Below are 18472 nucleotides of genomic sequence, written 5' to 3'. Positions count from 1 at the left end.
TTTTTTTTTTTTTTTTTTTTTTGTCACAGAACACTGTTTGCAGTAGAGGAAACTGGCATTGCAGTCTGGTGGTATAATGGCTTGTCCACATAAACCAGTACATGTTCATCCTTTAGCGCAAAAAGCCCTAATGGCGCGTACCCTATTAAAATTCAGGACATCTCCAATATTATCTCTCTCTGTTTTTCTTTGTCATCTTTTTTTTTTTGTTTTTTAATAAACATTTTCAAGGTTTGTCCAAAAGAAGGCCATATAGGTTCTTGGCTAGCGGAAGACAATTCAGAACAGCTGTTGCACACTTGCACTGTCACCTTCTCCAGGCTGGCAGTTGATATCTTATTTTTTTTTCCAACTCATTTTTATTAAAAAAATAAAAAAATGCTCCAACTATCAGTTTTACAAAATCTCTAAGGGAAACACAAGAGCAAGGTGCTGAGGTAAAAAACACCTGAGGTAGCTTTTTCTGTGTGTTTTTCTCGTTAAAAAAAATCTGTAAATTTAACGCCCTGGGCCAACAACCTTGGTAAATTTCTACTTTCCTCCACATTTTTTTTTTTTTTTTAAGAAAGAAATCATTTTGCTGAATATTGATGGCTTATACACCAAAATGCAAAAAGACAAAATACATTCTTTCATTGTGGAATTTTTTCTTTGTTTGGTTGACTGGTTGGTTTGATGGGTTCCTGTTTTCCTCTTCCAAAACGCTAGGACAAGTACCATTGACTCTTGTTCTTTTGAGTAACCAAGTGTAAGCTGAGGCTGGTTTGTGTGTTTCGCTTTTGTTCCTTTTGTGTGATGTGATACTCAGAGCACTGCTTTGCCTGGGGGGGGGGGGGGGGCATAGATACGGGATTGAGATGGAGGGATGAGGGAATTCAAAAGAATGGAGATGGAGAAGAAGGGGAGGGGAGGAAGGGGAGAGATAAACAGAGAGAGACAGAGAATTATATAGCAGTATGCAAAAAACCAGTTTAAAACCTGTGAAGCAAAGAGAAATGGGTGTATGAGCTAGACAGGCATGAGGAGTGACAGAGTTTCCTCTTCAAGGAGACGGTATCCCTTCTGTTGACATACACAGGTGATCCAGAACTGCGTGAGTGTCCTTCCGACGAGATTTCCCTCTGGGTGAATTTTGTGTGGGTGGCCTCAAAGCTCCTCTCTACACCATGAGACCTCCCAAAGAAAGACTTTATTCTTTAAAGTCTAGAAAAGCCTGCTTTCTCTTTAAAAAGAAAAAAAAATTAATAATTGATTAAAAATTGGAGTTAGTTGAGTTATTTGATATATTATTTCTAAAATATATTACCGCTGCAGGCACCCTGTGTAACCCACAGGCCACATATCTTAACATCTTCCCCTTCTAATATGTACACACATGTACAGAGACGATTTGCCACAAAAAAAAGGGTGTGCATTTTGCTTGGCTTTGAACACGTTCACCTATGTTAGTTCAACTAAAAGGGATAGCGTCGTGGGAGTTAAGGAGAGATCCGAGTGGATGGTGAAGTGGATGGTGAAGCCTGCAGAAGCCCTGGGGGGCAGGAGGCGGGGCCCGGTGGTTCTGGCAAACCTGGCTGACCTTCCCCACCCCTCCTCGGCCCCTGGGATTCTCAGGGCCTCTGCAGAGTCCCTGGCCACCTCCGCAGACTTCTCATTCCTCAGATGGTCTTTGGTTTGCTCCCGATCTGGCTGGCTGTGTTTGGTCTCATTCTGTCAGGTGTTGGAAGGGCTACATTCATCCGTTGTTTTGCTGGTGCCTGTGGGAGCCTCACTTGCTGCGCTGTGAGGCGACTCCCTGAGGGTATTTCTGCTCCTGCTGCTTCACCTGTTGTACAATTTCCCTGATCTTGCGCTGTGCAGTCTGCAGCAAGGGAGACAAGGGAGAGGAAAGGACAGGAGAAAAAAGGAACCCAGTTCTGAGGACAAACGGCAGGGGAGGCTCTGGGGCTTGGGGAAGAAGGGTGGAATGCTCAGACAAGCGTCATCTACCCACCCCCGCACCTTACTCTGGGCCCTTTTCTGCTGTGAAGTAAGTGGCAGAGGCCCCCCACCAACTCCCACCCCAAGGTCCAGGGTAAGGGGATGGGACTCTGGCAGCTTCCAGTTCACTGCTGGACGGACAGGCCAGGAAACAGAAGCAGGCAGCCGGCAACAGGGGGCTGTGCAGAGTCAGATGCTACACTTGGGCTCCCATGCTGGTCCCACCCCCGTTCTACAGTGGCTAGGAGGGCATGAGTGTGATGGACAGGGGAGGGAGGGAGGAACTGAGCCCAGATGCTCTACCCTGAACAGCAGCTGGAGCACACACATGACCCCCACCTGTCCCCTCACCCAGCCCAGCACTGTGCCTGCAGGAAGCTCCCTGGCAGACTGAACTCCTGTAGGAACTGGCTATTCAGACACATTCCCAGGTCACTGAGGAGCTGAGCGAAGCGGGGAGACAGCAGACGAGGGGCGTGGCCAGGGACTCTGACTGCAGAAGACCCAAGTGAGAATTTTGAAGGGCACTGGGGGGGTGTGTGTGTGGGTGGCAGGGGAACCACAGTGTGGCAGGTGCCCTTTCCTGGACCATCAGGTCTCTTGGCACAGGCACAGGCATTGGGAGAGCAGGCTGACAGCTTAGGCAGACCTTCAGTGTCTGCTTACACCGAGCACACTGTTTGTCTTCACTAATTCAGGACAAAGACCAGGAATGCTGTCTCCCAAAACTCAATTTACAAAAGCACCAAAGAGAAAGCGGCCAGGTGCTGGCCTTTCCCAGTGAAAGAGAAGCAGCTGTGTGGAGGTGCAGTATTTTGACAGGGTGGGTTGCGGTGAGACGGAAGAGGAGGAGAGAGAAATGAGAAACGAGGCTCTCTTGCCATGAGCATATAGCCTTTCACAGTAAGTGTTCAGGCTTTGGGGGAGGAATCCAGAGGGTGGGCTTGCCTGGCTCCCAGCGGGGAGGCTGGCACTGGGGCCTGAGGAGAGAGGGTGAGGGAAGCTGAGACCATGCCCTTAAGCACTGCAGGGGGCTTGGAACCTGCTTGGCTTTGCTTAAGGGCTTAACTCTCCACTCTTCCTCAAGCTCCTGGCATACATACCTCGGGGATGACAGTGGAGAGAAGTGTGAAACAACATCCCTGCCCTGGTGGCCATCCCGGAAGAGCCAGGAAGAACCAGGCGGAGGTTCCATCTTGGCAGGGATTGGTGCTCAGGGCTGTGGCCACCTGACAGGCCATGAGTAGCTTAGCAGAGAACTGAAAAGAGACTTGCAGGAGAGACAGGGCCCTCACAGCACAGTACCTGGCTAGCAAAGAAGTGCCCGATAATTCTGACGATCACTTCCTCATTTTCATCTGGCGTTTGGTCACGAGGCACAATGACTTCTGCACTGGTTAAGTTCTGCAGTTCATTCACCTGTGAAGGGAGAAAAGGCAATGGGTTGGATAGGTTCCCTGCCGGTCAGCGTGATGGGCTCAGGACGGAGTGGAAGAGGTGGAGTAGGCGAAGAAGGACACCCCTGGGGGGCTCCTCTGCCCCTGGGCACATGGGGCCATGTTGGTTGAGCCCTGCCAGGCTCAGTGACAGGGAGAGGGAGTCCAGCCACGGACTCCTGGGGCTGCTTCTGAGGCAAACTTCTCTTCTTCTGGAGTTCCCATCAGTGCAGGCCTGCACATGCTCACAGAGACCCCAGGCTTTCCCATAACCCCCCACTCCCCACCCCCACCCCGTAAGATCATTACTCCTGGACATGCTCTCCTGGGTGCTGACCACGAGGCCAAACCTCCTCTTGGTTAACTGTCCCTGCGAATCAGCCCTGCTGTTCCCTCCTCCTCATTTTCACTCCTCCCGCCAAGCCTTGCTCATGTGTTCCTACCCTTGGATTGTTGTCCTCTCTCCCAGCCACTGTATCCCACCCCAGGCCCACCTCCATGAAGCCTCCAGCCCATGTTGAGCTTCTTGTGACTCCAACCACTGCCTGCATTGTTTCTCCTCCCCACTGCCTCACTGGGCCTGCTGCCCATCAGGACTGCACGCTTCCCGAGGGCTCGGACCCCATCCTCTGGCCCTCTGGCCTGATGCCGAGCTCACAGGATGGTTCAGCATGTGCTTTAGGGGAAACCTGACAGTCTGGAGGATGCAGAGAATTCAGTGACTGGTTCTGAAATAGCCAAACAGGACACCCAGGGGCTCAGGATTCTACTCCCTGCTGATCCATCTGCTTTCTTTTGCCTCCTACATTCCAGCTCCGCCTAAAGCGGGGCAGTGTGTGCCCTGGAAGGCTGACTGCATTCTGGAGACAGGGAATCTTCTGATTCCACACCGCTTCATTCTTTCGTATAAAGCTGACTCGTTATATCTAGAACTTGGTTTTGCATTCCTTTTAAGAGTTTCTATGTAAAGAGCTTTACAGCTGGGTGCAGTGGCTCATGCCTGTAATCCCAGCACTTTGGGAGGCTGAGGTGGGGGAATCACCTGAGGTCAGGAGTTTGAGACCAACCTGACCTGACCAAAATGGTGAAACCCCGTCTATACCAGAAATATAAAAAATTAGCTGGGCGTGGTGGCGAGTGCCTGCAGTCCCAGCTACTCGGGAGGCCGAGGCAGGAGAATCACTTGAACCAGGGAGGTGGAGGTTGCAGTGAGCAGAGATGGCACCACTGCACTCCAGCCTGGGTGACAAGAGCGAAACTCTGTCTCAAAAAAAAAAAAAAAAAGCTTTACAAAAACAGCAAATAACACACATATACATATATATACATACATACTCAGGACTCAAGAGCCCCCTGCAAGTTCCTGCCACCCAACACTGCTACTTTGCCAGGCAGCCTGCACTAGGTTCTACTGGAACTTCCCAGTGTTCATCTCCCCACCCAGGTAAGTCACATTCCAGAACATACCTGGGTCTACAGACCACCTGCTCATTCCCACAAGCTTCAGAGTTAATGCTCTGGCACTTTTCCAACTACACTGCGTTTGTTACTGCCACCTTCTGGTAGAAAATGTAGATGATCTTTTAAAAAACGATTTCCTCCTTGCCCACCATCCCTACTGCTAAACTAGCTCCCCTACAGCCATGTTTGGGAAACAGCCAGAAGCTGGAGCCTGCGGAGGGAGAGTTAGGGACTGGAGGCATCTGTCAGGAGGGCTGAGAGTCAGAAGAGAGTGCAGGGCGCAGGCCTGAGTGAAATCCAGGGAAGGTGGTGGTCTGCCAAGCTATTTAATGGCTGCTACGTGTGACTATAAAGAAGGGGACAGAAGACAGCCTTTCTGTTTTCGGGGAGTGGAGACCTTCATTTACCCTGGAGCCAAGATGGGTATTACTGGGCACAGGAACGTGGTGTTTTTGGTGCTGGGCTTATAACACCATGGACTGGGGGCCTTAAGTTGTGGAGTGAAGCTGATGACATTTTTGTCCTTGGGATCCTCATGCCTCAAAGGGCTCAGATGCCAGGAAAGCCTGAGTTTGTCTGCCAAAGACCCTGACTGTACATTGGGAAAGAAGGCGCCAAATGGGAGACTGAGGGAACTCGGGCAAGGCCAGAGCGGGGAATCTGGCCCAGGTGATGAAGTGGAGCACACTTACGGTCTTGCCACCTTTGCCAATCACCCGGCCAGCTGTGGAAGAGGGCACTCTGATATGGGCTTCCAGCTTCACTTCTTCTTTGGGGTTAAAGAAGTTTTCCTCTTTCAGTTTCCCAAAGATCCGTCCCTGGGCCTGAGAGAGCAAGACATGACTAATGACTCTCAGTCAGCCAGCAGCAGGCCACTTCCTCAGTGCTGCCAAGGGCACTGGAGCATCCAGACAACGGGTCAGTCCCATTCCCACACTCCCTGGGACACACAGGAAGCTGTGTGCCCCAGCCTCCGCTCTCTCACAGACCCAGGGGGCGCTGCTCCTGCCACATCTGATGGCTGCACTTTGAAAAATGTGCATGGGCATTCATGTTTTGGTGGTCTGCAGAAGACTGCCTCCTCTAGGAAGCTTTCTGTGTGTCAGGGCTAAGGGGATGGGTGAGGGGATGGAACTCTGTCTTATTTCCATATTATCACCTATAAATGTTTGCTTGATTGACCGAATTTGTTCAGGGGATTCTTAACTCCCATCACCACAGGGTCATAGCCCTGGTTAGTAAAGGATTGAGGTGATGGTGATGGTAATGGGATTTGAGGAGCCTGATGTTGCTTTTTTTAATTAAAAAAAATGTTTGATGGAGAAGAGGGTCTTGCTCTGTGCCCAGGCTGGAGTACAGTGGCAATGATCACAGTTTATGTTTTCATTTTCTTTTAGAGATGAGGTCTCACTATGTTGCCCAGGTTGGTCTTGAACTCATGGCCTCAAGTGATCCTCCCACCTTGGCCTCCCAAAATGCTGGGATTACAGGTGTGAGTCACTACATTCAACATGATCTTTCTTTTTGATGTCTAACTCCAAAGGTAGAGGAGCCAAGAACCTGTTTTCTTTTTTTTTAAATGAAAAAGAACCACAGCTTACAATGTTCTTTTTTTTCCCTCTTTACTTAAAATACTGAGATATAACTTACATAATCTGAAAGTCACCATTTTAAAGTACACACTTCAGTCCAGGCATGGTGGCTCACACCTCTAATCCCAGCACTTTGGGAGGCCGAGGTGGGCAGACTGCTTGAGGCCAGGAGTTCAAGACTAGCCTGGTCATCGTGAAAACCCATCTCTACTAAAAATACAAAAATTAACCAGGTGTGTGGGCATGTGCTTGTAATTCCAGCTACTTGGGAGGCTGAGGCACGATAATCACTTGAACCCGAGAGATGGAGGCTGCAGTGAGTCGAGATGCCACCACTGCACTCCAGCCTGGGTGATAGAGGGAGACTCTGTCTCAAAAAACAAAAACTAAAAAAAAAAATAACGTATCCATTTCAGTGGTATGTTGTGCAATCACTACCATTATCTACTCTGAACATTTCCATACCATTCCCCCAGATAAAAACCTCATACCTATTAGCAGTTAGTTCCAACTCCTCCTATTCTCTGGCAACTGCCAGTCTACTTTCTGTCTCTATGGACTGGCCTATTCTGGACATTTCATATAAATGAAATCATTTCATACATGGCCTTTATTTATTTGAGACAGTCTTGCTCTGTCACCCAGGCTGGAGTGCAATGGCATGATCACAGCGCACTGCAGCCTTGACCTTCTGAGTTCAAGTGATCCTCCTGCCTCAGCCTCCCAAGGAGGCTGGAACTACAGGTATATGCTACCACACCCAGCTACTTTAAAATTTTTTTTGTAGAGATGGGGGTCTCACTGTGTTGCCCAGGCTGGCCTCAAACTCCTGGGCTCAAGCAGTCCTCCTGCCTTGGCCTCCTAAAGTGTTGGGATTACAGGAATGAGCCTCCACACCTGGCCTATATGGGGCTTTTGCTGTCTGATTTCTTTTACTTCGTGTGATGGTCACCCATGTTGCACCATGCATCAGTACTTCATTCCTTTCTATGGCTGAATAATATTCTGTTAAATGGATATTCCACATGTTGTCCAATATTGAATTGAAGCGTTACTGTTTTTTGTTATCTTTTTCTTTTCATTAGAGATGAGGTCTTGCTATATTGCCCAGGCTGTTCTCAAACTCCTGGGCTCAAGGGATCCTCCTGCCTCTGCCTCCCGAGTAGCTGGAACTACAGGAGGATGCCACCACCTGCTGCCCCTGGCCGAGGCTATTGCTTTTGACCAGTTCCACATGTGTGAATTTCCTCTGCTCAGCTAAGGTTTAAATATTTTTTTGGCCGGGCGCGGTGGCTCAAGCCTGTAATCCCAGCACTTTGGGAGGCCGAGACGGGCGGATCACGAGGTCAGCAGATCGAGACCATCCTGGCTAACACAGTGAAACCCCGTCTCTACTAAAAAATACAAAAAACTAGCCGGGCGAGGTGGCAGGCGCCTGTAGTCCCAGCTACTCGGAGGCTGAGGCAGGAGAATGGCGTGAACCCGGGAGACGGAGCTTGCAGTGAGCTGAGATCCGGCCACTGCACTCCAGCCCGGGCAACAGAACGAGACTCCGCCTCAAAAAATAAATAAATAAATAAATAAATAAATAAATAAATAAATAAATATTTTTAATGATAAGGATTGTACTTTTATAAATAAATACGTGTTTCTCACTTTTAGAAAGCTCAAGTTATAATTTTCCTAGGGAAGAAAAAAAGGCAAAAACAAAACAAAGTAAAACACACCTCACCAAAGAACTTCCAACAAACCATGCTATTTCCCCTTACACCTGTGTTAGTCCTCTGTGGCTTGAAGGGTAGAAATGACTAAATGAGCCAGAGACATCCATCCTCAGAACCAGGGCTAAGAGATGACATTTGCCAGAGGAGGTACCACTCGAACTGGGCACCGACAGATGATCGACTTTTCCATAGGAGGGAAGGGGAAGAGGGCTTCCCAGCAGAGGGCAAACATGCAGAAGGAACAGCCAGGATGGAGGTGGGGACGACAGGGTGAGCCTGAGCCTGGTGGGCAGTAGCAGGGAGGGAAATGGAGGCTGGGCCTCTAAAGAAGAGCCTTGAATGTGCCTTTAAGGTGGCTGCAGGCACAGGCCCAGAGCCTGCAGGGCTGAGGTGGCCCGTGGCACTAACCTTGAACTGGGCTTCTGGCGGCCCGGTGATGATGACCATCCTTTCGCTGACGTCTGGGCCTTCTGCAGGGGCGATCTGTGGTTCACAGGAGAGGAAAACGCTGATGCTCAGCTGCATTCCCTAGCCCCTCTTTCAAGTCTAAGTGGACGGGAAGCACACCGACAGGAGAAATTGGGTCTTGCTTCTGCCGTTACCCCTGGCTCTGTCTGATGCCATGCTGCCTCCACCCTGGTCTTAGGAAGTCATGACTGTAATGCCCAGTATCAAATTTGGGTTTTTGGCCACCCAGGGAGAGTCAGACACAGGCCAGTAGTTACTGCCTGTCCCTGCCCCGAGCACCAACTGTGACGGGCCTCCTCTCACAGAGTCAAGTTTTAGGAAATAACCAGGGAGTCAAAAGCTCTAGGAAGAGGGGCGTATAGGCTCTGCCAACCCACCTAGGGCCCAAAGGGAAGGAAGGGCAGGTCCACCAATGTGTTAAATTGGAGTCGAGCTTGCAGCAAAGGTATCTCTGGTTCTAATTCTCAGCTCGCAGGGGTAGTCAGCTGCAAGTGACAACTGAGTTAGAGTATGTGTGGTCAGGACTGCTTCCTCCATGGCAAATGGGTCATAAGTAAAACAGCAGCAGAGCAGAAATAGGGGCACGTTGGTTCCAGTCTTGGTTCTGCAAATCCCTCCCCTCGCTGTGCCTCCATTCCCTCATCTGTGAAAGATGGGGGCCGGGCCCGGCAAGCTCCAAATCTCCTCCCTCTCTTTTTTTATTTTTTTTATTTTTTGAAACTGAGTCTCACTCTACCGCCCAGGCTGGAGTGCAGTGGCGTGATCTCAGCTCACTACAACCTCCACCTCCCAGGTTCAAGCGAGTCTCCTGCCTCAGTCTCCCAAGTAGCTAGGACTACACGTATCCGCCACCACACCCAGCTAATTTTTGTATTTTTAGTAGAGATGGGGTTTCACCATGTTGGCCAGGCTGGTCTCAAAGTCCTCCAAAGAAGAGCTCAAGTGACCTCAAGTGATCCGCCCACCTTGGCCTTCCAAAGGGCTGGGATTACAGGTGTGAGCCACTGCGCCCAGCCTCCTTCTCTTAGTTTCTGTGAGTTCAGGTTCTCTTGCAACACTACTCAAACCCTGGGCTGAACAGGCATTTTTGTTAGAGAGATCCTTGTTACATATTTGTTTCTGCATACCTTGTTTTATTCAAAAAAAACTTCAGCTAAAAATAAATACAAAATTAAAACTTATTAACACATTGTAGCAAAAGCCACACATTTTGTCATTAAAAGTAAAATGAGGCCAGGTGTACAGTTGCTCACACCTGTAATCCCAGCACTTTGGGAGGCCGAGACGGACAGATCACCTGGGGTCAGGAGTTCAAGACCAGCCTGGCCAACATGGTGAAACCCCGTCTCTACTAAAAATACAAAAATCAGCCAGGTGTGGTGGCACACACCTGTATTCCCAGCTACTTGGGAGGCTGAGGCAGGAGAATCACTTGAACCCAGGAGGTGGAGGTTGCAATGAGCCGAGATCAAACCACTGCACTCCAGCCTGGGTGACAGAGAGACACTCCGTCTTAAAAAAAAAAAAAAAAGGAAAATAAGTGCACACCAGGCATTTAGGAACGTGGGGATGAGCCAAGACTGAGGTCAGAACACACATCTCCTAAGGTCCTCCACACCTGCCCCAGGTTGGCCGCAGATGCAGTTCTAAGCTAAGATCAAATACGAAACAAGAAACATGGTCAATGACAAGGTCATCATGTTCTAAGGCAAAACCCAAGTAGCGGTTCAAGGGAGGCGCCATTCCTGAGACTAGGTCTCGAGAAAGATCTGTTGAGTGAAATGGGATTCACTCTCGGTGTTGCATTTGTGCGTGGATCACCTCTGGACCTGTGTCACTTGGGCTCCTCCAGGAAGACCTCCACCACCAGAGGGTTCAATTTTGTTTCCTCTCAGTGTGTCCTATAAGCCAGATCCGTCCATGGGCCTCAGGGTCCAGGGTGGCTGCTCCAGCTTTACTGTGAGTACATAGCCAAGACATGCTCAGACCCGTCCCACTCTGGAAGGAGGGACCCCTTCATGGGATCCGCAAAGAGTTCTCTGGCCTTGACTCCCTGGTGGCATGAAGATGAACATGAGACTCAGGCGAGTCTCTGAGCTTCTTGGGGGACTTCCTTTGCTGTGGGCAGCCATTTCTTGGCAGGGCCTCAGCCAAAAAATACAGATCTGAGTGTGTTGAGGGGTCTGACACCCTCTGGTAGATCACACAGAGCCTGGCCATTGAGACTTCTGGCAGGATCCCTTGACTCTACTTTGAGATCCATACCTGGCATTAAATCTGGTCCTTATCTCAGAGTAAATAAGAGAGTGTGGATCATGGCTGTGTGGTTCCCAGCTCCTACCACCACCCAAACCAAGAAGGGTGAATGGCTGATTCATGATTCACACTGACCAAATCAGTTCTGTCATCACCATCCACTTCCTAGTGACTTGTGGCTGCTTTGCTCAGATTCTCCAGCCTAGACTAGAAGTTGGAGGGCTACTTATGCACTTCTGCTTGTGCTACTTGTGCACCTGTGCACTTTTGCAGTTTTGGAATGTCAGTCTATGGGCACACTCCCTCTGAAGGGGCAGGAATGAGGACCCCATCTTATGACTGAAGCAAATGGGGCGCAGAGATAACTGCCAAGATCACAGGGTAAGCAGGGCTGGAGCAAGGATCTGGAATTAGGTGTCACTGGCTGAATTAATTTTGTGCAGCATTTAGAAGCCTGTTCTACAGGAAAGGCAGGTGATGTGAGCTCAGCTCTCACCTGCAACCAAAGCATCTCTTGGAGTGCATCAGCCAGATCTTAGCTCAGTCCACCTCCTCTGGGCACTCTGCTCCCATGGATGAGTGTAAGGCTCTCTCCCCGCCCAGAGGCATCAAATGTGCCCCTCACTGTGGCCCCCAAAGACTGGCAAAGTAGAAACTAGGGGTGGGAGAATCTCTGGAGTTAGTGAGATCATCCATCTTGCTTTAGAGACAGATGTTTTCAGGGACCTGTTGAGACAAAGGGAATCTAGCAAAAAACAGATTTATTTTATTTTTATTTTCATGAGACAGAGTCTTGCTCTGTCACCAAGGCTGGACTGCAATGGCGTGATCTCAACTCACTGCAACCTCTACCTCCCAGGTTCAAGTGATTCTCCTGCCTCAGCCTCCCGAGTCGCTGGAATTACAGGCACCTGCTATCATGCCAGGCTAATTTTTGTATTTTTGTAGAGATGGGGTTTCACTATATTGCCCAAGTGGTCTCCAACTCCTGACCTCAGGTGATCCACCCGCCTCAGCCTCCCAAAGTGCTGGGATTACAGGCATAAGTCACCACGCCCGGCCGATTGATTTTAAAAATTTGGAAATTTCCTTCACAAACACTTGGCCTCCCTGGTTTATGCTATGGAGAGAGGCAGGAGCCGGGGAAGTAGAAGGTTGCTGGAGAAGACTGTTAGCCCAGCATAAAAAACACTATCTGGACCTTCCTAAGCTGTAGAGCCCATTCTGTCCTCCTGATGCAACACTGCTGTCTGCCCATCACAGACGCCAGGAGCACGGTGACACATCACCACTGGACCTCGCTGGGACCTGGGACTGCGGGATGCAGCCCATGGGACTGATCTCTCTCTTATTTTCCTAGAGGTCCTGCTGGGAATTATTCTGGCATCACAGTTAGGTTGCTATGGTGGCAAAACACACTGGACCGGAAACAGAATAACCTGGGCAAATCTTGGCTCTCATATTCTTCAGCTTTGTGGCTTTGGGCAAGTCAGTGAAAACTCCCTAGTTCCTCACGGGCAATAGGAAATGAAGAGGTCCTGTGGTGGTGAGCCCCAGGAGGTGCCGGATACCCCAGAAGTCAGCAGGATTTCTATCTCAGAGCCAGCCCTGCCACATGTGTGCCTTGCCCACGTCCCAGCACTCTCTGAGCCTCACTTTTCCCTGCTGAACAAGAGGGGGATTTGATGAGATGGTCCCTCAAGTCCCTTTTAGTTGAAATGGACCTTTTTCCTGCCGGATCTCAGATTGCAGGACTGAAAGCTGGGCAAGGCCCAAGGGCTGCAGCCAGCTGGGGGCGTTTTCCACACTTTACTCAGCCCACCCTCAGGGGTCAGGCCAGCACCTGCCTATCTGCCTAGGCCGGCGTCTCACCTGCAGCAGGCCTGCTGGGCACAAGGGCCCCCATACCTCAGGGCTCTCATCCTGTCTGTCCACTCTGCAGATGAGACAAATGAGGCCTGAGCGGGAAAATGATTCACCAAAATGAAATTCTCTGATGGTCTCAGTGCAACCCTTGTTCTGTACTACTCAGAATATTTTTTGTTTTTTCTCTAGCACACTTGCTGTGGGAGAAATTCCAGCTCTTCCTGGGGAGAAAGTGTAAGCATTCTTTCTCTCCAAGTCATGAGACTTCTCATTTGGAATTCTGGGTTGTCCCATGGTAGCAAATTATTTTGCATAACAACAAAAACTCTGTTTCTGAAAATGTTTCGTGAGGCTTGGGACGTGCTCAGCATTCTGCCCGTGAGTCAGAGCTGATAGCTGGTCTTGGAGCAGGACCAGGGGCAAATAATCCTCCCCTTTCAGCTTCTCTGATGATTCTCCACACTGTGCTCAAGGAGGCAGGATGTGGGCCTGGAGATGCAGCCACGTCTGCATTTGCAGCCTTTCCATAAGTCAAGGACCTTCCTTCCTGAGCTGCTCTGCTCAGGTTGGGCTGCTTATTCGGTTAGATCCTCAGCTTTTGTTTATGATTTTATCATTGCTTTTAAAGAGTTTTTTACTCATATTATTTTCTCATAGTTCAGGGCCTGTGAAGTGGAGACTCATTAAAGCACCGTACACTGATACCTGCTAAGTTATCACTTCACTGCAGTCCCTTCCATTAGTTTGGGAAAATCCTCATCCTTTCTTTATCTTCTTGAGGACAACAATGATAAAACAAAAAGGACTGGATTGGGTTGTTGGCTACTAATATTTTTTTCTAATTCAGTGGTTAGTTGAAGAGTAAAGGAATAAGAAAAGGAAAGATGAGAGCAGACGGGGATAGTCCTGGGGCAAATGTTCTAGATCCCTGTGGGATTCTGTCTCTGCATGGTGTGGCACTGCCTGGGACTGAGAGGGCACAAGGGACGTGGGGTGAGGGGAGGTGGTAGAAAGGGCCACAAGGGCTATCGGGAGCAGCCTCACCTTGATGGAGGCTCCGGCGAATCTCGCCAGTTGTTTGATGTGTGCCCCCTTCTTCCCGATGATGGCGCCCACAGCCTGGGTTGGGATGAAGAGATTCACAACCTCCTGCTCTGGATACTGGGAGGGCAAAAAAGACAAGACAGAAGACATCATTCCAACCGGGCTCTCTCCTCCAGGCACTCCACAGGTGCCAAGCGCCTTACCATGAACCCCATGGTGGGAAGGCCCCGCCACCCAAGGAAATGGCCAAAATGGTGCACGGGATCTTTCTGTGGCCTGCGGCTCTGCAGGTGTGAAGCCTGAGGAAGGGACCTGAGCACAGGCAGCACTCGTGATAGTCAAGGGCATACTCCTCGAGCATCTCAATTTGTTGGATTCCAAAAGCTGTCTGTTCACAGGTTTTCTGTCTTATACAAATGTGATCTGTATCTCTCCTGTGTCTTCATCCAAGAAATGAAAACAGCTATTAAACATACCTGGCCTGCAGACAGCCCCAAGGCATTCTGATGAAGGGAATGGAAAGCTGCCCAACCCATCTGGTATCCAGAGAAGCATCTTCACAACTAAACCTGCCCCGACCTGGCTGCATGGTGACTGCCCAGGAAAATGGGGTGAACCATCCCTCCTGGGACCCTGTGACAAAAGGCAGAGGCTCTTGGGCAAGGCTGCCAGGGTTCCTTGCAAGTGGAATCTGTGCAAATGACGTTCACCTCATTTGCTAGACTTTGTTCAAAGATCTTTGGAAACTCTGCTTTTCGGTGCCAACAGCACCTCCTCATCTGGCCTTCTGCTTGCCCATCTGCAGCAGCTCCTGCGACCTGTGAGGTTTGTGAGCATCCACAGGACTGTGCAACAGGAACAGCACAGGCCTCTGAAAAACCTCAAGGACGCTCGGGTGCTGGGGAGTTTGGCATGCTCATGCTTTGAGGTGTGTCACTCCCAGGACGACCCAGAACCACAGGAGACAGGACCCGCACTGTGAACATTCACTGGTCATCAAGGGCCATGTGGGCCCAGCCCCAGGAGAAGGAAAAGTGGCAGATGCAGCTGAACTGAGGGGCACTTACAGAGTGATGATGCGGGAACGGGCCAAACTGGTGATGGGGGTACAGGCTGGAAAAGTATCCGGAGTGGGTCTGCAGCATGAGAGAAACAGTCAGTGGGCGGGTGCCCTCAGGGACCGTCAGTGTCCTCAAGGAGGTAAGATTCCCCACGTGCGACACAGGCTGTGGCATCAGCTGGCTCCACTGTTGTGTCTACACACCTGTCCCTCTGTGTCTCAGATCTCTGCTCCACCTTTCCCAGTGAGACCACTGAATGCTTGGCAAGATGTCCCCTGGTTGCAGTGGCTCCTGGGCTAAATGTTCATCATTTCTAAGCTGAGTCATGTTTGAGGCTTCCTAGGAACATACCAGGGGTGTGAACGCACTCACACATACACACATACACCCACTGACACTTGCATCCACACACTCTTTGAACCTGCCCCTCGGGTGGAGAGATGGGGCCAGGGCCTTCCATTTTCTGGGGAATGATGAGTCGTAGACGAAAAAGAACAGAGTGTGCTGGACAATACCCAAGAGCTATTCACAACAAGCAAATGTGTTCCTGGGGAGACAGATCAGTCAGCTCCATCAGAGAATTCTAGAAGGAATGGAAAGAATCCTGAGAAGGGAGAAATGTAAAAGGAGACTGAGCTTTGGGAATCTGAAATGGGAGGATCACTTGTGTCCAGGAATTTGAGACTAGCCTGGGTAACATAGAGAGACCCATCTCTATAAAAAATTAAAATAAAAAATTAGCTGGGTGTGGTAGGGCGCACTCTGGTCCCAGCTACTCAGGATGCTGAAGTGGGAAGATCACTTGAGCCTGGGAATTTGACGCTGCAGTGAGCTATGGTTGCACCACTGCACTGGTGCTGTGCCTGGGTGACAGAGCAACGCCCTGTCTCCATAAGAAAAAAGAAAGAGACTGAGAGAGGAGAGAAAGAAAATGAATGTGGAGAGAGAGGAGCAGGGAACAGGAGGGCAGATATGCATAGAAAAAAGTAGAGCTATTAAGAAAACAGAAATTTATAAACTAGCTGTATTTTATTTATTTATTTTTGAGATGGCATTTCACTCTTTTGCCCAGGCTGGAGTGAAGTGGCACGATCTTGGCTCACTGCATCTTCTACCTCCCGGGTTCAAGTGATTCTCCTGCCTCAGCCTCCCGAGTAGCTGGGATTACAGGCGCCTGCCACCACGCCTGGTTAATTTTTTGTATTTTTTTTTTTGAGACGGAGTCTCGCTCTGTCACCCAGGCTGGAGTACAGTGGCCAGATCTCAGCTCACTGCAAGCTCTGCCTCCCGGGTTTACGCCATTCTCCTGCCTCAGCCTCCTGAGTAGCTGGGACTACAGGTGCCCGCCACCACACCCGGCTAGTTTTTTGTATTTTTTTTTTTAGTAGAGGTGGGGTTTCACCGTGTTAGCCAGGATGGTCTGGATCTCCTGACCTCGTGATTCGCCCATCTCGGCCTCCCAAAGTGCTGGGATTACAGGCTTGAGCCACCGCACCCGGCCCCAATTTTTTGTATTTTTAGTAGAGATGGGGTTTCACCATGTTGGCCAGGCTGGTCTCATACTCCTGACCTCAGGTGATCTACCCACCTCAGCCTCCCAAAATGACAGGATAATAAGTGTGAGCCACTGCACCCCACCAAGTAGCTGCTTTTTACTGAATAGGTACTGTGTGCTAGATACTAACATAGATATTTTGTGTCCATTCATAAACTCTTTTAATCCTCACAAGAGTCCTATGAGAGGAAACTATGTCTGATATGATTTTTTTTTTTTTTTGAGATAGCATTTCACTCTTGTAGACTAGGCTGGAGTGCAGTGGCATGATCTCAGCTCACTGCATCCTTCACCTCCCAGGTTCAAGTGATTCTCTTGCCTCATCCTCCCAAGTAGCTGGGATTACAGGCATGTGCCACCAAGCTCAGATAATTTTGTATTTTTAGTAGAGACAGGGTTTCACCATGTTGGTCAGGCTGGTCTTCAACTCCTGACCTCAAGTGATCCACCTGCCTCAGCCTCCCAAAGTGCTGAGGTTACAGGAGTGAGCCACCGCGCCTGGTCTGATATATTCTTATAGGCAGAACGCTGACCTGAGTCAGCAGAATCGTTAGCTGCGCTTTACTTAAGGCTGGGTCAACACTGACAACACTGCTCCAGGAAAGGAGGTGAACAGCTCTGGGCACCATGGAACCAATTCCCGCAGGCCCACCCTGCAAGATAGTCCCCCATGAAGACGATTCCAACCGTGGTCAGACGTGGCCGAGGCTTGGAGTCTGGTGGCCCAGCTTTCATTTGAGGATCCCTGAGCAAATCTCACAGTGACGGGCATGCCCTCCATCCCCCGAATCTCCTGAAGGTTTGAACGTTGCCTTATGACCCAATAGGGACAAAATGAAACCGCTGCCCTTTTTGAGCTTGGAGCGAGAAGGCAGAGATGTGAACAATTTGAGGAGCTGTAGGTTACCAGCCACGCAGCCGGCGACAGAGCTCTATTTAACATGGCTGTGGTGCGAGCCTTGCTTTGACTTGGAAAGGGGCTGCAGCAGTCCCTCACGCCCACAAGAGGGCGCTATGAGATCAGCAGTCTCTTGGCAGCCTCAAGTTTTGCAGGAAGGTGGGTGAAGCAGCTTTTCTTGGCTCTGCTTCTTTCTTAAGGACCCCCTGGAAGGAATATCAGCTCCAGAGCTTTCTCTGCAGGTCCGTGTCCTGGGCCATGAAGAGTTGGGGAAGAATTCATGCAACTCCTCTCACAAAACTCTACTCTGGGAAAAGGGCACTTCAGCCCTCCTCCTGCCTGAAGAATCGTTCCTTCAGGTCTCACCGCAGAAATAATTCCTTTGAACTATGACTTACCATTTCCTTACAAAACTCATGTGAGGCCGGGAATAGACAAGCCACAGTGTAGCTCCTATTTGGGGTTCAAATACTTCTCACATAAATACTATCAAATTTAGACTTCCTAGGAACTCAGGGTAAGAAAGAGATCTTTAAAATTAGCTGTCAAAGGATAAAAAGGACAAATTCTCTTTTATTCATGAGTCACAGCTGGAAAATTGTCACAGGGAAAAAATCTTGAACTCTGCAATTAGGAGCTTGTTTGTAGCGAAGGCTCTGCCATTAGCCCCTGTGTATAGAAGTTCATTTTTGGAGTCAGAAGATCTGAGTCTCTGAATCACTACCTCTGCAAGTTGGATAAAATTATTTAACCTTTCTGAGCCTTATCCACAAACAGACTCAAATAATATCTAGTTCTTATAGTATTGTTGTGAGGGTTTGTTCATTCATTCATTCAAAAGGCATCTGAGGCCGGGCATGATAGCTCAAGCTTGTAATCCTAGCACTTCAGGAGGCTGAGGCGGGTGGATTATTTGAGGTCGGCAGTTCAAGACCAGCCAACATGGCGAAACCCCATCTCTAGTAAAAATACAAAAATTAGCCAGGCAGGGTGGTGGGCACCTGTAATTCCAGCTATTCAGAAGGCTGAGGCGGGAGAATCGCTTGAACCCAGGAGACAAGAGGTTTCAGTGAGCCGAGATCATGCCACTGCACTCCAGCCTGGGTGACAGAGTGAGACTCCATCTCAAAA

General features: G+C 49.6%; 1 protein-coding gene across 4 annotated transcripts in view; it reads right to left on the bottom strand.

Moving 5' to 3' along the window:
* Positions 1-6: 6 nt before the first annotated feature.
* Positions 7-18472, bottom strand: part of IGF2BP2 (insulin like growth factor 2 mRNA binding protein 2) — a 182819-nt gene continuing 164353 nt past the window's right edge. For 3 of the 4 annotated variants that reach the window (XM_023187469.3, XM_023187464.3, XM_023187465.3), the window contains 6 exons: positions 14895-14963; positions 13828-13944; positions 8602-8676; positions 5570-5701; positions 3286-3399; positions 7-1861 (listed from right to left, as the gene is read on the bottom strand). In XM_023187469.3, the coding sequence (XP_023043237.1) occupies positions 1769-1861; positions 3286-3399; positions 5570-5701; positions 8602-8676; positions 13828-13944; positions 14895-14963 (600 nt within the window). In that variant the 3' untranslated portion in view covers positions 7-1768. The remainder of the gene's footprint in view (positions 1862-3285; positions 3400-5569; positions 5702-8601; positions 8677-13827; positions 13945-14894; positions 14964-18472) is intronic. The other variant, XM_023187466.3, reaches the window with a different exon arrangement.

The sequence above is a fragment of the Piliocolobus tephrosceles genome, chromosome 2 (assembly GCF_002776525.5).
Source record: "Piliocolobus tephrosceles isolate RC106 chromosome 2, ASM277652v3, whole genome shotgun sequence".
Lineage (NCBI taxonomy): Eukaryota > Metazoa > Chordata > Mammalia > Primates > Cercopithecidae > Piliocolobus > Piliocolobus tephrosceles.
Note: the sequence above shows the minus strand (reverse complement) of the source record. Positions and strands in the feature narration are given on the sequence as shown.